This window comes from Pleurodeles waltl, chromosome 5 (assembly GCF_031143425.1).
Source record: "Pleurodeles waltl isolate 20211129_DDA chromosome 5, aPleWal1.hap1.20221129, whole genome shotgun sequence".
NCBI classification, from domain to species: domain Eukaryota; kingdom Metazoa; phylum Chordata; class Amphibia; order Caudata; family Salamandridae; genus Pleurodeles; species Pleurodeles waltl.
The window spans coordinates 85,569,293-85,590,420 of record NC_090444.1 but is presented as its reverse complement, the minus strand read 5'-3'; the positions used below and the strand labels follow the sequence as shown (position 1 = coordinate 85,590,420).

At 46.7% G+C, this 21,128-nt stretch overlaps 1 protein-coding gene across 3 annotated transcripts in view; it reads right to left on the bottom strand.

Moving 5' to 3' along the window:
* The window catches only part of GAREM2 (GRB2 associated regulator of MAPK1 subtype 2), a 450,933-nt gene that overhangs the window by 363,926 nt on the left and 65,879 nt on the right, over positions 1-21,128 (bottom strand). For all 3 annotated transcript variants that reach the window (XM_069233656.1, XM_069233657.1, XM_069233658.1), the window contains exon 2: positions 17,120-17,260. In XM_069233656.1, coding sequence (XP_069089757.1) covers positions 17,120-17,260 — 141 coding nt within the window. The remainder of the gene's footprint in view (positions 1-17,119; positions 17,261-21,128) is intronic.

Below are 21,128 nucleotides of genomic sequence, written 5' to 3'. Positions count from 1 at the left end.
GCTGGGTGTTCTGAGGCTTGGAGTCTGTGGGCTGGGGGATGCACAGGGCTGGTTCAGTGCGACCCCTACTGGGTGTTCTGAGGCTTGGAGTCTGTGGGCTGGGGGATGCACAGGGCTGGTTCAGTGCAAACCCCACTGGGTGTTCTGAGGCTTAGAGTCTGTGGGCTGGGGGATGCACAGGGCTGGTTCAGTGCGACCCCTGCTGGGTGTTCTGAAGCTTGGAGTCTGTGGGCTGGGGAATGCACAGATCTGGTTCAAGTGTGACCCCCGGTGGGTGTTCTGAGGCTTGAGCTCTGTGGGCCGGAGGATGATCAGGTCTGGTTCAAGTGCGACCCCGCTGGGTGTTCTGAGGCTTGAGCTCTTTGGGCTGCAGGATGATCAGGTCTGGTTCAGTGCGACCCCCGCTGGGTGTTCTGAGGCTTGGAATCGGTGGGCTGGGGGATGCACAGGTCTGGTTAGGTGCGACCCCGCGAGGTGTTCTGAGGCTTGGAGTCTGTGGGCTGGGGATGCACAGGTCTGGTTCAGTGCGACCCCTGCTGGGTGTTCTGAGGCTTGGAGTCTGTGGGCTGGGGGATACAAAGGGCTGGTTCAGTGCGATCCCTGCTGGGTGTTCTGAAGCTTGGAGTCTGTGGGCTGGGGGATGCACAGGTCTGGTTCAGTGCGACCCCCGCTGGGTGTTCTGAGGCTTGGAGTCTGTGGGCTAGGGGATACAAAGGGCTGGTTCAGTGCGACCCCTGCTGGGTGTTCTGAAGCTTGGAGTCTGTGGGCTGGGGGATGCACAGGTCTGGTTCAGTGCGACCCCTGCTGGGTGTTCTGAGGCTTGAGCTCTGTGGGCCGGAGGATGATCAAGTCTGGTTCAAGTGCGACCCCGCTGAGTGTTCTGAGGCTTGAGTTCTGTGGGCTGGGGGATGCACAGGTCTGGTTCAGTGCAACCCCCGCTGGGTGTTCTGAGGCTTGGAGTCTGTGGGCTGGGGGATACAAAGGGCTGGTTCAGTGCGACCCCGCTGGGTGTTCTGAGGCTTGAGCTCTGTGGGCCGGAGGATGCACAGGTCTGGTTCAGTGCGACCCCTGCTGGGTGTTCTGAGGCTTGGAGTCTGTGGGCTGGGGGATACAAAGGGCTGGTTCAGTGCGACCCCGCTAGGTGTTCTGAGGCTTGAGCTCTGTGGGCCGGAGGATGCACAGGTCTGGTTCAGTGCGACCCCTGCTGGGTGTTCTGAGGCTTGGGGTCTGTGGGCTGGGGGATACAAACGGCTGGTTCAGTGCGACCTTTGCTGGGTGTTCTGAGGCTTGGAGTCTGTGGGCTGGGGGATGCACAGGTATGGTTTAGTGCGACCCCTGCTGGGTGTTCTGAGGCTTGGAGTCTGTGGGCTGGGGGATACAAAGGGCTGGTTCAGTGCGACCCCTGCTGGGTGTTCTGAAGCTTGGAGTCTGTGGGCTGGGGGATGCACAGGTCTGGTTCAGTGCCACCCCGCTGGGTGTTCTGAGGCTTGAGCTCTGTGGGCAGCAGGATGATCAGGTCTGGTTCAAGTGCAACCCTGCTGGGTGTTCTGAGGGTTGAGCTCTGTGGGCTGGGGGATGTACAGGTCTGGTTCAGTGCGACCCCCACCGGGTGTTCTGAGGCTTGGAGTCTGTGGGCTGGGGGATGCACAGATCTCATTCACAGTGACCCCTGCTGGGTGTCCTGAGGCTTGAGCTCTGTTGGCTGGGGGATGCACAGGTCTGGCTAAGTGCGACCCCCGCTGGGTGTTCTGAGGCTTGGAGTCTGTGGGCCGCAGGATGATCAGGTCTGGTTCAAGTGCGACCCCGCTGGGTGTTCTGAGGCTTGAGCTCTGTGGGCCAGAGGATGAACAGGTCTCGTTCAATGAGACCCCCGTTGAGGGGCATAAGGCAGCGAAGACAGCAGTAGTGGTATGAATAGCAGAAAAGGGGAAGTTGCGTTACCATCACATACAACAAACTATTATTGTACAAAACAAAGTATTCAAACACATTCAGTCCAGTCATTGATGTCCAAAAGGGAAGAAAGCCAGGTCAAAGTTAAAAAAAGATAAAGACTATTTGTAAAGGATTGGCCTAAGTGAACTTTAAGGTATTCTTCCACAATATGAAGTTTTGAATATAATTCGGCCAAAATATCATATCCAAAATACAGTGAAACTATGCATACTTAGGTAAGTATTGGCTTACTATTCTCAACTTCTGTATAGTATATATCTTCAAGTTAAGTAGTAGAAGTGAAGTTAAGAATAGTAGATAGATAGATGGATAGATAGATAGATAGATAGATAGATAGATAGATAGATAGATAGATAGATAGATAGATAGATAGATAGATAGATAGATAGATAGATAGATAGATAGATAGATAGATAAAACTGTGGTCGATAATATTCCGCAATTCTGGATACATTATTGAAGAATTGACGTCAAATGTAATGGTTTTATGCCGCACCACTGGAGAGACAGAGTAATCCAAGTGTAGGAGTAAAGACCGAGCTGGTGACTAATGTAAGAGAACAGTTTTGCTCAAGGGAGATAGTGGGCAGACTCAATGGACTTAACGTCTCTCAAACGTGGTTAAAAGTTATCCCCATCGCTGGGATTGGGCTGGACCCTTACTTTCTCGCTACACTATGGGGTTCTAAGCAGGGAACCACAGAACTGAATGTAAAGTCTACAGCACTGGTACAAAATGTATGCTGAACTCACAATGCAATGGGTGAGCCCAACCCTCTTGCTAGAGATCCCCCCACAAAGTTTTGGAACAACTGAAGCCAAAAAGGTCAGCACCATTCTACAAAGTGTATTGAGTAATAATGTACAGACCTTATGGGTGTTTCTGAAGGGGGACTAACGAAATAGTCCAAAAGTACAAAGTATGGCAAAGTACCTTGGGACATATTGGCCCGTATTTATACTTTTTTTAGCGCCGCATTTGCGCCGCTTTTTGACGCCAAATGGCGCAAACCTACAAAATACAATGGTATTTTGCAAGTTTGCGCCGTTTTTGCGTCAAAAAACGACGCAAATGCGGCGCAAAAAAAGTATCAATACGGGCCATTATTTCCAGAAAATGATGCACGTGATTATGAGAAAATGGGCAACTGACACAACACAAGAGGTGCACAGTAGGAAACTGATGAGTTCTCACTAGAGCAGCGTCCCCACTGGGTAACGCCAATCAAAGACTGAGTGCCAGGTAACTCCAATTGTGAACACTCTGCCTGAAGATAATGCTGGTCACTGTTCCTGTCAACAGCCAATGTGCATTTATTTTTCATGATTTTTATAAAGCATTTCATGCTACCTTCGGTTACTTCAGAGCAAACCTGATCTATGAAAAACCTGATGTATGAAAAGGGAGGTTGCAAATAATGGGTCAAATTACGCACTGGCCTTTTGCAACCTGCCTTTCATTTTGCAATATGATTTATGTACGAATAGGTTGTGTGGTGCATTTTGCAATGTGACTCATATGCTAATAGACTGTGAAACATAATGTTTTGTTGAAAGAGGTCACAGAACAACCTGTCTAATTAATATTATGCAAGTTGGTATTTGTGTCCCCCCTATGATTAGATATAAACACAGGGATGGAGGCTTGCAAGCAACAGCAGATCTCTTCCACTGGTGTGGCATGCACATGCAGGAAGCATTTTTTTAAAGCAGCCCCTATTCCTCAAAGAACACACTCCCCTGCTCCCCCGAGGCTGCCAAATCTATTTTCAAAGGGGAAACTGTCCAACAGCCAGCTTCCCATTTTGAATGAGTTAGCATGTGCTTTGATGAGTCAATAACTTTTCAAAGCTTTGTGTCCACAATTGCAGTCAGAAACCATTGATATATCTCATTGCACATTACACACAGGAGAAGACACTCCCCTTTTATGACCTTCCTAACTGCAGAGCAGCGGCAAAACCCCTTTTGCAGTTTTGAAACGTTTAGGGTCAAATGTACAAGAAAGGGCGGATCAGCTTTGATGCGCCACTTTTGTTGCAACCCCCTCCCCCCAACAACACCAAGGGCCAGATTTACTAGACCCTGGCACCTTTTAGCGCCAGACTAGCTTCATTTGTTTTACACTAATGTGGTGTTGAGGAGGCCATCCTCCTTCGACATATTTACAAAGTGGCCCAATGCATGCATTGTGCCCCTTTGTAACCCCTTGCGCCACATTATGCCTGCGCCAGGCATAATGTATGCAAGGAGGGGGGGGACGTCCCCACGCAGGGAGGCCCATAAAAATGGTGCATTGAAATTTACATTTCACCGCGCCATTTTATCAGGACACTTTACTTCAGTCCAGCTTTTCCTTCAGCAGAAAACTTTAATCTAGAACTAGTTCAAATCTGAAAGTTGAGGTGAGCTGGCACTACAATTCCCAGAATGCATGTCAGAACTCTTATCTTATGGAAGTATTCTCTTGCAGTGATTCCTTATTTTGATCAAATAACTGCACCAATGGCGTACGAGTCGTGTGTCACAACCATTGTATTGGTGATAAGGAGTGCCAAATATTGCAACTATCTACCTTAGACCAATACATAGTCCCACAGTCCCAAATATGCGTCCATCGAAGATACCGCCAAGCATCCTCGGGCTCTTAAGAGAGGTGGCCATATTGTCATAGTCAATGTAGGAGGTTAGGCCTGAAGGAGACCCCAGACCACCTCCTGACCTGCAGTGTAAGCTCTCAAGATAGTCACTCACTCGCTCTCCTCGTGCAGCTCTTGTGGGGCAGGGCTTCTCAAAAACAACCTCAACAAAAGTGATAGCGAACGAAAGACCTGGAGAACACACAGGTGTGGAAATATTGTGATTTTCCAAGATGTATGCTGAGAAATGGAGATTACTGTGGGGACTGGCCTTTCTGCGTCCAGTTCCTACAGTAGTTTCCGGGGTCAGGCAGCTTTCCACCCGCACATCTCAGCAGGCTTTAACTGGTGAACTGTCAATGGACATCGGGAATGTGACCTCAGCACTGGTCACATCAGGATTTGTGGCTGATTTACCATGAGGGCCTAAGGCTGCTGGGACACAACACGGTTTTATCGCATTGTGGTGAAAATATAAAAAGAGACACACAAACCTACTGGTTCCAGGCCACGGAATCTTCACCTTGGTGAAAAATCAAAATAAGAAAAATCTTGTCGAATTTTGGTGCAAAAAGTAAGAAGCTTGTAGGCAGATTTAACAAAACATTGCACTGGTGCAAACTCAGAAATGTAGTCACAGAAAGCGATGCCATCCGGGGCAAAGTGTTGACTTAGCATTTACTTTCCAGCTTATATTTTTTTAATTGAACAGAGCTGCAGGGAAGGGGGGGACTTGGGCAGGAAGAGACAAGAGAAAAGGAAGAAGACAGGAAACGGAGAGGTTCACCCTCCGCTTGGATATAGTGAATAGAAAATAAAATGTAGCGCCTAACCTGGAGAAAAAAGGAAGATAATTAAAAATAGAGACTGGAGTAAGAGGAGTGGGGGTAGGAGAACTTTTTTTTAGCACAAAGTAGAATGAGGAAATCTCCATTAGACACAGGTACAGAATCTAAAACTCAACACCTTGACTGATTGAAGCAGTTTGCAATGAGAGCCCCCCCCCTGTGGTTTGTCGATCACAGGAGCAGTAAGAGACTGCTGATGCAACATTACTGCAATCAGCAAGCACCAGATTGCATCCAAATGTTAGCCTTCCCTCTGCATTTACAAAGCCCGTCAGCCCCGCTCCCCCAGGCGCCATCTCCCGTCCCCAATACATTAGCAATTAAGTATTACCGTCCACCATCTTCCTGCATGCCGCGCGCCCCAGACTGGCAATCAATAACACAAAGGAGCATCCATCTATTTACATGCCCAATGTACCCGGCTGATGGACAGCAGCCGAAACACATACTCCCTTCTCTGCTGCCCAACCGTTGGCCAACGTCGAACTCAGATGTTGTACGCAGTCGTTGATATAGCTCCTAACTTTACGGAGAACAAAAACAGGAAATTCTGTTGGCCATTTTAAACTTCTGGTGAGTGAACATTGAATAGATATTTTGGAAGTACAGCATTTTTAGATAATTAAATATATTCTGAAAATTATGGAAGAGGGTATTTGGAGCATACTAGACACTTGACTTCAAAGATGCCTGTGACCAGGAGTCCTCATCTGACAGAGTCCCATGCTGATGTTCAGAGGACAACGGCTCTTGATGGCCCCATCTTGGTCACTGTCCCATTTTAAGTAGTCTTCTTCACCAGTGTCCCTCAAGAGACTCCAGTCGAGAACCTCCTTGGAGACTTACGCTTGACTTGCGATTACTCCCAAGCTCGGGCTGACTGTAGGATGTAGGGCTGCTGCGGACTGCACATGTGAGCGTCTCTCGGGGCACCTTAAGCCAAAAAGTAATGCGGTTTGCTTGGTCCCATGAGGGGCTTGATTGAAGCTTTGGTTAGGCAGACTGCTGGTGGGCCGAGGCGTGTTTTTAGACAATTGATACAAGAAAGGCCCTTTCTACAGCAGAGTATGTCTGCTCATTACAGCCTTCCAGAAAATCTGGGGGCAAACTTTAGTATGTGGTAGAGTGAAGACATCTGTGAAATGCATGCCCACTCAACTCAAAACAAGTCCTCAAAACCACACAGTGACCCGCCTCCGAGCAGAAGTCACTAAAAAAGACCCAGTGGAGGACTGAAGGGGTAGTGGAGACCGAGAGGTCACCCCCGGAGGTCTGTACATCACTAAACGGACTGAAGATTGGAGGAGCTGAACGTCTTTATCTGCTGTTCAGTCCATTGTTCCCATGCCTCGAGGACTTCTATGTGTCATGGAGACCTGCTCCACCACCACAAGAAGCAGCCTCTGGCACAGAGAAGGGACCACTGAAACTGCAGCATTCGCTTAGTGTGCTTTCTGCAGGGACGAGAGTTGCTTGCCGCACCCCTATTTATCCACAACAACAAATGTGCATACAAAGAAGCTATTACTGCTTTCTGGATGGGAAATAAGTCTACACAAATTGATGTATAATAGAAACCCACACCTGGCGTGCTAGAGGAGGGAAAATGACATATATTCTTCTGTCGGTGCTATCAATCAATCAATCAGGAATTTGTAAAGCGCACTACTCACGCGGGAGGGTCTCAAGGCGCTAAGGAGGGGAGGAATGAGAAAGAGGGGGGGGGGGTGCTATTAGTTAATGGCAGACATATGTGAATGTGATGTGAATGTGTGTGTGTGAGAATGTGAGTGTACGCGTGTGTATGCGTGTTCATGCATATGTCAATGCAGATCTCTGTGTGTGTGTATAAATCTGACGCCCCAATGTATGCACACTCCCCGATGTTTGCATATTCCGCCTTCTTTGACTACCATTACTAATATTAAAGATTCTTGGCTTCAGAGATCTAACCCTAACAGAATAAAAAACAGCTGTTCTTGCTGTCCACGAATCCTTCGTTCCAAAGAACACAGGTTCAACAAAGCAGACCTAAAAACGTTGCTATCATCATTAGTACCATTATCACAAGGTGCTTGGTTGTAGAGATTTAGGCTGTCATCAGACAGACCTAACAAGAAGTTCGTCCTACAGCACGAGGGGTGCATCAGCTGGCTTGCAGCGGTGATGCACTGAGCACGGTCCAGGCCCAGCTATGGACGCTCCCTGCGAGCGCGAGCCTCCGCGGTGCGCTCGCGCCCCCCTCGTGCGCTCCTTTTTATGAATGGGCGCAGCGCATCCGCTTAACACGCCGCTGAACCGGCTCCAGGTCCCTGCCCACTCTCTGCTGGCCTCCTCTCCTCCGCAGGGAGCTGCATCCCGCTCTCCCCTGCCCTTCCTAGATCCATTTCACATTACTTATTTATCAGCGTGAATCACTGTCAGAGAGGGACGCACTTAAACGGGTCATTAAAGCTCTCACGGAGGCTGTGGGAGTGAGGGAAGAGGCCTAAAATACCACTGCGCGCCTCCCCCCACCCTCCCTGCGGCGTCTGTCCATTCATGGGCCTGGACCCCTCCCAGCCCGCTTCCCTTCCTTAAATGAACCGCCTAAGTGAGTTGCCCTTTGATCCCCACGCCTCAATATTTTGGATTTTGCAGTTTTTTTTTGTTGCAGCATGGCTTTTAGCACGAGTGACCCGGAAGTGATAGGTTAGGGATGTTATTAGTTTCCAGTCACAGACACAGAGTGATTACAGGTTGGCTCAAGGTCATGGCATTGCGGTGAGAGATTACACCACAAAAAAAGCTGCTGTGTAAAGTGCTGGCCCACATGCCCCAACAGCAACTTCTCCAGTGCACAAAACTGAGCGGGGGTCAAATGGGACACACAAATGAACACCAATAAACACTTTCTGACTCCAGAAGAGAGGTATGGAGGGAAGAGGGGAAGAGAGGATCATGCAACTGAGCAAAGCCTGATCTTATTCCACGAGGAAGCAGGAAACATAAGGGCAGAGCAGGTGTTTGAAGCAGGGTAATGTATAAGTGCCGTTTGAGACATGTCATCTCCAGAAGGATGACTGAATATTTTGTCATTGGCAGGTCATTAATCTCATGCAGAACCTCACAGATCCCTTATTTCCCAGAGGAGCAAGATCACACAGTGTGTCAGCCGGGGTATGAAGGATGGCTAAGGGTGATTGGTGTAAATGTAGTTTGAGCCCCCTACAGATGTCTCACTCTGTACATCAGCATTAATGTGCCTCTCCTCGTTCAGAGAGAAGTGTGTAATTTTTGGTCTCACTATTAATAAAACACACTCAGTGGTATTGCAGGCTGCCATGTTACCATTATGTCCTCCCTGTGTGCAGAGGCGCATGATGGTCGATTCTTATCCTGCTGCCGGGGAATGGTAACACCATTGCTTGATTTGTAAATAAAAATGTGCCAGTGCCCAAAGCCCTCTTCTTAAACACGCGACTGCTGCAATTAAATGTGCGAACACAGAAAACTGAGGCAGTGTAATCCTGAAGCCATCTCGGGCCTCTTCAATCCATTTACAGCCACTCCCTGCCCCTTCAACTCACTCTCGCAGCTTTCTGCTTTCTCTCATTGTGACGCTCTTTCGTTTTTCTCTTCCTCCGTCTTTCCTATATGTGTCTTTTGCTTGCAGTAAATGCTTGAGGCCGAAAAATAAGCGCCGGCCCTCAAAAATAAGTGCCAGTGCCCCACACCGGAAACAACAAGCACAAATTAAGCACTGAGTAACATGTCTATCCAATTTAGCCAAATAGTTGGGATAATGTACTAGTTGGTTGCCGGTCTGACACTGGTTACTCAGTGGCAGCTGAATACCAAATTATATACTATTTGCCAGACAGCCAAATTAATGGCAGGGAAACATCATTATTCAGCAGGCCGCTGGTTAAATACCAAATATGATATAATATTTAGCGACAGGAACAAAGCAAATAAACGTCATTACTCTCCCGACCCAGGTGAAATAGCAGATTATGGGTGTGCAACCTGAATACCAAACCCACAATATCAGTAGGACAGGATATCGAGGACAAAATATCAAAAGAATATTGGCAGGAAAGTAAGTCTAAGATTTTCTATACCTAAACTCCACATCTATGTACCTAAGTGGTACATATATCTTCAAGTTACCTACATATGGAGTTAGAGTTAATAAATCTATTCTTCCCTGTATGCACTTAACTTTTGATATTTTGTCCCTGGGCAACCTGTCCTCGATATTCTTCTACCTCGATATTGTTGGTGTCGAGATTCAGTAGTACAACCCAGATTACGTACTAATTGTGCAGTGGCCGGTCATAAGGCATAGAAACTTTACTTCTTGGTACTCTGACAGTTAAACAGCAGATATAGGGCCTCATTACAACCTCGGCGGTCTTACTGAAAGACCGCTGAGGTTGCGAGACCCAGAATACCGCCATTGCTGGCGGTATTCCTGGCTCCCTATTATGACTTTTCCGCTGGGCCAGCGGACGGTAACAGTGTTACCGTCCGCTGGCCCAGCGGAAAAGTCACATCAACATTGGTGGCGGCTTGTAATACAGCCGGCGGCAATGCTGATGTGCAGCAGGTGCAGTAGCACCTGTCGCGCATTTCACTGCCCGAAATTCGGGCAGTGAAATGCGCGACGGGGCTATGCCTGGGGGCCCCTGCACTGCCCATGGGCAGTGCAGGGGCCCCCAGAGGCACCCCAAGTCCCCCTTACCGCCAGCCTTTCCATGGCGGTGTTTACCGCCACAGACAAGCTGGCGGTCGGGGACTCATAATCCCCAGGGCAGCGGTGCTTGCACCGGTGCCCTGGGGATTATGACCGCCAGGCGGTATGTTGGAGGGGCCGGCGGTATGGCCGTGGCTATTGCGCCACGGTCATAATAGCTGGCGGAACACCGCCAGCCTGTTGGCGGTGTTACCGCCAACTTACCGCCGGCCGCCAGGGTCGTAATGACCCCCATTATGTACTATCTGGCTGGTGGTTTGACAGATAGCAAATAAATCTCATTATTTACCCAACCGTAGTCTAAACAGAAGAGATTATGCACTATTGGCAGGCAGCTGGATAAGAAAAGCCCATCACACATATCTGCCCTGCCGAGTAGTCCATATGTTGTTCCAGAGGTGCATTCCTTGTAGTTGCTTACCCCAGAGCATCAATTAAGTGCAAAGATTTGAGAATCGCCAAGGACTGGTCAGCGTTTCTCCGAAACGCATGGCATCCTTTGACTCCTATTCGGCCTGAGAGCCATCTGGTCTACCAATGTCCCCAGATACACCTTTGTGGTTACTTTCTAATTGCTCTAATGTCGACTCTCCCTACTTTTGGCAAGAACAAAATGGCGCCTACAATCCTGACTGCTGCTGTGGGTTGATCTGCGTGTGGTGGCCTGACTTGTCTGGACAAGTGCCAGAAGAAACAGAAATATCTGTATTGTTTATCTACATTAGCCTTAATGGCCAGCTCATATTAACTGTGATTGTAGTTTCAAACATGGTGGAAAGGAGACTTAATAAGAACCAGGGTGAGGGACTGAATCATTGTTGGGAGCAGGGAGTGAATACAAGAGTCACTAGGTTCAAGGGGCTGCTGTGGAACCCACTCCATTGGTCAACTCTAAGTGCTTGCAATTACAGAACCTACAACTGTGCCAGGAACTTCATTGCCAAGAGGTACCCAGATACCACCCTGATAGCAGTCAGTGGGACAGGCAGTGACTAGGTACAAACCTAGTAACAGTCAGTAGTAGTTGCAGAACCAGGGACAGCCCTGGTGATGGTAAATAATAGAGGCAGTAACTAGGTACAACCCTGGTGTCTGTCAATAGAGGAGGCAGTAACCAGGTACAGCCCTAGTGATGGGGAATAGTAAGTCAGTAGCCAGGTATCTGGTGACTATCAGTAGTACAGTCGTTAACCAGGCACAACCCTGGTGACAGACAGCAGCACAAGTAGTAACCAGGTACAGTCCTGGTGTTGGTGAATGGTACAGTCAGTAGCCAGGTACAACCCTGGTCATGGTCAAGAGTAGAGGAAGTAACCAGGTACAACCCTAGTAACAATCGATAGTAGATGCAGAACCAGCGACAACCCTGGGGATGGTCAAACATAGAGGTAGTAACCTAGTACAAGCTTGGTAATGGTCAATAGTACAAGTAGTAACCAGGTCACCCTGGTGATTGTCAATAGTAGAGGCAACAACAATGTATGACCTTGATAATAGTCAATAGTAGATGCAGAACGAGGTACAACCTTGGTGACGGTCAGTAGTAGATGCAGTAACCAGGTTCAACCCTGGTGACAGTCAATAGTACAGGCAGTAATCGGGTACAACCTTTATAGAGTAAGTAACAGAGAACACAGCCAAGTGCAAACCCGGATACCGTGAAACCCAGAGCACCTAACCATGCACAACTCCAGCTATAACCAAAAGCAGAGGACATAACAATGTACAACTCTGGATGTCGTCACTAGCAGGTGACAGTCACATAGCCAGGTAAATCCCAGAATGCAGTCAGTAGAAGAGGGCTCAGCCGGTTAAAACTCAAGATACAGTCAACCAGTGGATATAAGTAAGCACAAACATAGATACTAGGTCAATAGCAGAGGATATAACTAGGTACAACCCAGACCAATTCAAAACCAGGGGCATAACAAGGTACAACCTCGGATAGGGTAACAACTAGAGAACACAGCCAGGTAACCCCTGGTGACAGTCACTAGTGAAAGGAGAAACCAGGTACAACTCTGATAAAGTGAGTAATACAGGACTGAACACATAACAAGGTACAACTCTAGCTATCGTCAATAGCAGCTGACATAAGCAGGTAAATCCCCGAATGCAGTCACTAGAAGAGGGCACAATTAGTTAAAACTCGGGATGCAGTCAACCAGTGGACATAAGAAAGTACAACCCTACAGACAGTGAATAGCCGAGGATATAACTAGGTAATACCCAGACCAAGGCAAAACCACGGTCAAAACTAGAGAACACAACCAGGTAACCCCTGGTGACAGTCACCAGAGAAATTAGAAATCAGGTACAAGTCTGAATGAGTGAGTCATACAGGACAGAACCAGAGGGCTTAGCAGGATATAATTCTGGATGTCATCGCTAGCAGGCAACATTGCCAGGTTATTCCCTGCGTAGCATCAATAGCAGGCGACATCGCCAGGTAAATCCCTGCATAGCATCACTAGCAGGTGACAACGCCAGGTAAATCCCTGCTTAGCATCAATAGCAGGCGACATCGTCAGGTAAATCCCTGCTTAGCATCAATAGAAGGTGACATCGGCAGGTAAATCCCTGCGCAGCATCACTAGCATGCGACATCGCCAGGTAAATCTCTGTGCAGCATCAATAGCAGGCAACATCGCCAGGTAAATCCCTGCTTAGCATCAATAGAAGGCGACATTGCCAGGTAAATCCCTATGTAGCATCACTAGCAGGCGACATCGACAGGTAAAGCCCTGCATAGCATCACTAGCAGGCACATTGCCAGGTAAATCCCTGTGTAGCATCACTAGCAGGCACATCGCCAGGTAAATCCCTGCTTAGCATCAATAGCAGGCGACATCGCCAGGTAAATCCCTGCGTAGCTTCACTAGCTGGAGACATCACCAGGTAAATCCTTGCGTAGCATCACTAGCAGGCGACATCGTAAATCCCTGCGTAGCATCACTAGCAAGCAACATCGCCAGGTAAATCCCTGTGTAGCATCTATAGGAGGCAAAATCGCCAGGTAAATCCCTGCGTAGCATTACTAGCAGGCGACATCGCCAGGTAAATCCCTGCGTAGCATCAATAGCAGGCAACATCGCCAGGTAAATCCCTGTGTAGCATTACTAGCAGGCGACATCGCCAGGTAAATCCCTGCGTAGCATCAATAGCAGGGTGTATAACAGTGATGACACTGGATGCAGTCAAAATCAGCGGAAGTAAGTTCAAACCTGGAACCAGTCAACAGAAAACAACATAACCAGACATGAACCAGAAAACTCATTCCCAGGGGTATCACCAAGAACAGTCCTGTGTTCTGTCAAAACCAGAGGACGGAACCAGGTACAACCCCTGGATACAATCTAAACCAGAGGACATAATAGTTCACGACTTTGGGTGCAGTCAATCTCTGGGGACATAACACCTGACTCCGCCCAGCCCCCACCAGCCTTTAACATTAAAGGACTTGACATGTGATGGGCTGTGCACAAGACCTTCTGGTCTTTCAGCTGTGGTAATCTGGCATGGGACCAGCTCTGAGAACAGCATCACTTTGTATTCAGAGGTATTGGCTGCACCTTTGACTGACTCCATCCCAGCCCTTCTAGACAGCTAACATGCTCTTGTTTTCTTTTTCTTGTCATATCACCCTCGGAGAGCCATACTTGACATGTAACACATTCTGTTACACCTCCACTGCACTTTCAGAGACACTTCCTGTTGCTGGACTGATACATCCCCAGCCCTGCCAGCCTTTAATATCCCCAGCCTTGATGGCTGCACCTGATTCATGAGGTCCTTATATTAGCATGGTCCTGGAAGTTGATAGTCTAAACACAGACATCTTGATTTTTGACGGGTACTGGCCTTTTAGAAGTGACACTGACCTGTGGCTGACCACCCTTATCGTGCAGGCCATCCACGGACAGAACGAATGACACTGCCCTAGTTCAACTTCTGACATAGAACTCAGTCTGACCGCAACGCCACTAGCCTCCCTCTCTCCCCACTCACACCCTGATGTGTGCCACACATACCTTTCTATGGATGCCCTTTGTTATCAGAGGGAGTGATGCGTGTTGTGGGCAGTGACGCTGACACAACTTTGGAATCCGGAAGAATTGGATTGGAGTGTACACTTCTCTATAATCCTTCCCAGAAGCCTCCTCTGTAGAGGGGAAGCCCTGGGGCCACACTGTGCCCCACAACACACCTCAATGGAAGAAACCTTCCTACTAGACATGTTTGGTAGCTGCTATTTTGTCTACAAAATTATTGTAGAGTAATGTTTATACACACAATTCTAGTAGAATGCCTTCTTGGGGTATGTGTACATTGCTAGCTGCTCGCCTACTGCAGCCAGTCATATCTGTAGGGAGTGATCACAAACCTGCCTCTAGCCCTTCATTACTTACAGCAGGTATTCCTTGTGGGATCAGCTAATGCCCACATCCCACACAGGGTACAGTGCCACCAGCCCTATTTCTGTGAACCAGAACCAGGATTTCCCATTGCAGGCGGACTTTTGGGCCAGCTAGATTTTACTTTGGGGCATAGAAAATGTGTTAGAATTGAGCCCGATGTTTCTTTTGTCCATTTCTGGGCAGAATAAATGAATTGTCATGAATCAAACCATATTTCCACATTAAATGTAAATAGTCACTCAGTTATGTGGCCCTGTTTCTTCCAAGTGGGAGCAATCATGGCCGGGGGAGTAGGCTTGGTCTGCTTTGTAGTTTTCGGTTTAGCATTGTCTCTTACTTGCAGCTGTACATCCTTCCCAGAAGACTGGAGTAAGCACGATCCTGCCCACTCACATATGTGTAGTGCCTAAAAATGAACACAGTGCCTAAAATTCCTGTGTCACGCTCACATTATGCTTGACAAATAAACCATACACTTAAAAATCACGTGTGTATCTTAAACGAAAGGAAGATTCTTCATTCCCAGATGGCAAACTGGTCAGGATATTCAACAGCTGGAATACTAAGAAAAAAAAAAAATATTATATAATGTCCTTCACTGGGAAATGGGCTGGGAATGCAGAAATGGAAATATTACAAGGAGATGCGCAGGAGGGAGTATAATGTAACTGTAAATTTGACCAAACTGTAGTATATGGTCTTGGGTAAATTTGAGGATGCTCTGGGCACATACTGTAGAGGCGGATTCAATGCGACTTGTTTGTGTTCTGTATTAAAAAAACAATAAAGTTGTTTATAAAAAAAATGTCCTTTCACTAGTATCAGGTTGTTTTTAAGAGTGGGAAATAAATAGATTCACTACCTCTGTCCCGTTAGCAAGAAAAAACATACCCTTCAACCTATTACAAGAAACGATTACATAGTTACTTTACTATGTTCAGGGCCACTAAAATTATGCGGCAGGGGAAGACCCGATTATTCATATGGTTAACTAAATCACGCAGCAAGAAAAGGCAAATTATGTGGCAAAACGGTATGGCACATTTTGTGACAGAATTAATTTCAATATTTTGTGATTTTTACACAAATAACGCTGCCTGGGCAGAGGTTTCCACGGATTAGTAAGGGTTTCACCCCTAAATACAGCAATCTGGGCTGTAACTGATGGATGATGCGTTAACATTTGCAAAGGGTGGGCCACAGCACAGCAACATGTGGCAACGTTTTTAGTAACTTTTGATTCATTCGAACTATAAACAACATTTTTATTGATAGAATCTGCAAATTATGCAGCAGGGGATGGATTATGTGACAGGTGTGGCAACTCCATATTTATGTGGCAAAGGTTTTGACTACAGAATTGAATAATTCCAGTGCCTCTGGTTATATCTGCCCTCAGTGCTTTTTTCCTCTCCCGCCCCAACCATATCCCTGTATATGCATTGTCTGCCCCTCCCCCACCAGCCCCCTATTCACCCCAACCCCTGTGCAAAATCGTTGTTATGTTTTTTTTGGTAATTTTTTGGGACATATGGGCCTGTATTTATACTTTTTTAGTGCCGCATTTGTGCCGCTTTTTGATGCAAAAGCGTTGCAAACTTACAAAATACAATTGTATTTTGTAAGTTTGTGCTGCTTTTGCGTCAAAAAGTATAAATATGGGCCATGGTTTTCTTTGTTACTTGCTAGAGATTTTCAAATGTCGCCGTTTTGCGGCATTGCAAACGACGCACCCTCACAGCTAAAGTGTGAAATATCCAAGCAATAAAGTGCTGCCTAGCTAAGCAAAGATCCTCTAATTCAATGAGCCTGAGACAGGAGTAAAGTTTTAGACATACTGGCCCATATTTAAGAAAAAGAGGCACATGAGAGCTGATACAACACTTTTTCTGCGCCCCCCTACTGGCACCTAACAACACCATGGTTGCACCGTATTAATAATATGACGCACCATGGCGGTCGTTAGCACAATAGTTTCAAAAATGTTTACGTTATTGTGGCGCTTTGCTACGGTAGTGTAAAAAATGTTGACGCTAGTGTAGAAAAGTGAAAAGAGGCCCATAGGTTTCTATGGGAGCGTCATTTTAACATTTGCTCTAAGCAGGTGTTAAAAATGATGCCAAAAAGGGTGCAGTGTAATCTGTTAAATTTCACTGCTCCATTTTTGCAGGCCTCCTAACACCGGAACGCCCCCTTGCATACCTTATGTCTGGCGAAGGCATAATGTGGCGCAAGGGGTTACAAAGTAGCGCAATGCATGCATTGCAACACTTTGTAAATATGGCTTGCAGAAAAAGCCACTTTAGCGCTACCTTAGTGTCGAAAAAATGACACTATGGCGACTCTAAGCTGGCGCTAGGGGATCTTAAATATACCTCACAATGCCATGTCACACAATTGAAATTCCTATAGATGAATCCTTCCCCCACCGTTCATCTCTCTAGCAGGCAGGCTGTTCACTCTTGACATTAGCCCCACCCTGGAGGCCTGCAGTCCCGCCCCCAGGCGGTCTCCGCGTACCTGGATACTGCAGCGGGATGTCAATCTTCGGACCGATGACGTAGTGCCCCTCCTCCAGGCTGTGCGCTGTCACCGTCGTCCACTGCCGGCACGAGTGAATGAGTATGATGTCCTTGTCGCTCACTCCATCCGCGTACTCACCTGCAGCGAGGGAGAGTAAAAGAGCCCAGTGTGAGAAAAAGCACTACACAGGAGAGTGTTAAAAATACCACAAATAAATAGGTGTAGGGTCGCTTAGGGACGGAGTTCAGTAGGTTCACTCTTCGGACATCTTTTTTACCCTGCCCTGTGCCCTTCACAGTCTGTGTGGTAACGGAAAGTCCCTTCATGCCCCCCAGCAGAGCTCAAAACCCAAAGTGCCCCCTAAGGAGAGTAGAGCTGCCTACTGCCTTCTCCACCACCAGGACCTTGGGAAGAAGGCAGGTGCCAGTAAGGGAACAGATGGTTCCACACTTACATTTAGGACAGGGGTTCACTCTGAAGAACACAGGGCTCAGTCACTTTTTTAATGTTTTGGTAGCCCTGCCTGCAGACCTTCCCAGCAATACCATATACCTTACCCCTGCTGTCAAAGTCTGGATGGTTACTCATGGAACCAATATCAAGAGATGTTTTGAGACATGGGTAAAGGGGACTCTGGCCCAGAGCCCCAGCCTAACAGGGGCCCCTCTGATAGCTCTGGCCCTGTTCCCCACACAGTGCTGCCTTCAAGACCTTGAATGATTTTTAAACATAGATTGTTTTAAATACCATTTTCCCTTGATACACGTCCATAAAAAAAGTTTTTTCTAGATCAAAACAGGACATCACATATGAGAAAGGGCGTTATTTGCAGTAATATCAGTGAGCTTCTGCTGTATTACAATATTAAATACACACATATCTATCCCTGAATATTGGATGGAAATACATTTAGAATTTGTACGAGTGCACCTGCGCAGTCTTGGTGACCTGACGAAAACAGGCATGAAAAAGCAGAACTTGGACCGTAAATTCAAAGCCCGCAAAATCCTTACGATGTCCCTGCCTATAACGTGTGGCTGTCTGCAGCAGCGCCTCTTCCGCTATGGCGGAGGAGCGTCGCCCCCCGCCAGCAGCAGCAGTTGCAAACCTCTAAGAATAAAATGCTAATAAACAATGTTTACTATCGTTTTATTTCTAAAGGGGGTGGGCCATGGGGGATGACAGGGAAGGAGGGGGAGTGCTATGCACTTCCCTCAGTGCACATGTGTGTTTGGTCGGCTGTCTCGGGGCCGGCCAAACACACATGCGCACTGAGCTCTCTCCAACCCAGCACTGTGTTGCCGGGTTGGAGAGAGCAGGCCCAGGCTCCCAGCCTGCCTGGAAGCGCCAAGCCAGGACACTCCGGCCAATCCTAACGTTGCTTTCCTGCTGCCAGCAGCATGAGAGCAGCATTAGGGTTGGCCGCAGGGCACGATGGGGAGCCTGTGCCTGCAAGTGGAGCCAGAAGAGCGGCAGGGCGCGGCGGCTTAGGTAAGTTTTCTTTTTTTAAATTTAATATTTTCTGCCCCACTCCTTTACCGCGCCGCAAGTTGTGCCTGGCTCTCTGTGGCCTCACCGTTCCATTCTGTGGTCCTATAAGCTGTCTGTAAATCCCAGAGACGACATAGGACTTTCTACTGTCCTATTTGGAATACACATTCCTGTAAACCTACTTCCACTCCATCGTTTGTAGGGGGTGAAAAATTTACCCCACTCTGATTGGCCACAGCTGTGGATCTTAAACAAGGCACGCTTTTTCATTGGCCAAGGTTTCAAGGTAATGCCCCTAGTATGAGATAAGTAAAGGCCTCTTGAGGCAGTACGCCAAGCTCACCTCCACCTCTGGGGCAGATCTGCTGCACCAGCAGAGAGGGGCATCTGCTGATGAAGAGGACCCTGGAAGTTCTTTCTTTCACCCCAGCCTAGAAGTTTGCCAGAGACTATGGAGTACCCATGCAGCTTTGCCCTTCCCTAACTGAGAGATAAACTGCCTGCTGTGGCCAGGAGCAGCTCCCTGACCAGGAGACAAGAGCAAGGCCTAGCAGACCGATGTTTGCTAGGAGCCACAAATAACCGGAGAGAACCAGACCGAAACATACACTCAAAAACAACAGGGAACTGTCCAGGACTGACAGTGACACACAGACACCACCTCCTTTGACACTACAGGGCCCCTTCTCAACCCCCGGCTAGCCAGAGGGGCAAGCTGATGTGGCAGCATGACTAGTGTTTATAATTAAAAAAATTAAGTTCTTTAATTGTGTAATGAATTTTATTAATATTATATATGATGGGGACAAGAAGAAATCACCACCTAGACAGGAACGCAGGTTGCAGACGGCTATAATGTTAGAATGCCATTTAAACACTTCATAACATCAAAAAGAGAAAGGAAATACACCAACATCTAGCTGGGCATGCAAAGGGAAGGCAAACAAATCCCTGCTCCTTAAAGATAATATCAAATGTTAAATGAAAAGGAAAACGTACACTTTAAGCCAGCTTTGTCACTTAGAGAGGCAGGAACTATTTTTAAGTGGATGTGAACAATGTGCACAAGTTTGGTGCAGTCACTCAAAGAGAAGGGAGCCAATGGGAAAAGTGGGGTGATCCAGGGCCTCCTGTTATATGCTGTAGTGGGCAGAAGCAAAACGTGAATGTGAATTAACAGACCAACGAATGAGGCTTGATCAAAAGCCCCTCTTTGTATGTATGTTATGTATGATTTGTTTTGCAGAAACAATTATCTGGGAGACAGCCTAAACTGTCCCCAAGGCAGACCTAAAAAGTTAGATTCAAATTCATATTAGAAAAATTATTGACATTTCATTAAAAATGAACTGATATCAATTACATGATAAAGGTGACTTAAAAAGGGGAAATTTTGTAATATCACTTGCATAATGTTTTGTTTAAATGTGCAATTACAATTTTATTGTTAAATACTTAATCCTGGATAGACTTTTGGTACAGCGTATACAAGAGTTATCTTACAGAGGGAATCCTTTGAGGCAGGCTGGAGCTCAATAGGTATTTTCAGATTAGGATAGCTGTCAATTCTATAATGTGGCTAAGCAATTTATAGTTTTGTAATTAAAACAAGAAATATTACTTTTAAATGATTTTTATTACATGTGCAGTAGTGCCCCTCTGCTCTTACTTGTGATCAGTGAGTGTGAACATTTAAACACAGGACATGTGACCACCACTTCTGTCTTAAAGGTTTCTCAAGTTTAATAAGGATTATCTGTGTTGTAAAATTATGACGGACTGAAAAAGTAGATTTACAATAAGGTATTATTCACACCTCACAATGTAGTGTATAGTTAGTAAAAAAGACTACTTTAAGATTACACAAGCTAGTAATGTCTGTAGAAGATTTGAACAAAGGAGTGTCTGAGATATATAAAGAAGTATATCATTTCTATAACCACTTAGACCTGCTAGTGTGGGAGCAAAAGTGTACCCCAAAATGTATACACTCCAAAAGTTACCTCATTTGGTTTTCCCACAGTTTGCTAGATTATAGAGGTTGTTAAGCCTCAATTTCATATGGAAATATGTCCTCTTGTTAAGGTACCTCCCCACCATCAATTAGCAGAGTAAAACAGTTTAAAAAGTAATGGGGGCACTCAATAATTGAGTTGTAGATCAATGAAAAGTTAAAGGGTTTTATTACAAAAATCAAAAATAAGTGATACAGAATCAACACCATGAAGGATCTTATATGCGAAGTTATTCAAAGAACGCGCAATTTATTCAAAGAACGCGCAATCAGAGTGTAATTCGAAGCCCCAAATGAACAGCAACATTATGGGCTTGATTTAGATTTTAGCTGAGGGGTTACTCTATCACAACAGTGACGGATATCCCATCTGCTGAAATCTAAATCCCATTATGTCCTATGGAATTTAGATTTCAGCGGATGAGATATCTGTCACCACTGTGATGGAATAACCCATCCGCCGAGACCTAAACCACACCCCAAGTCATCAGTTCAACTCTG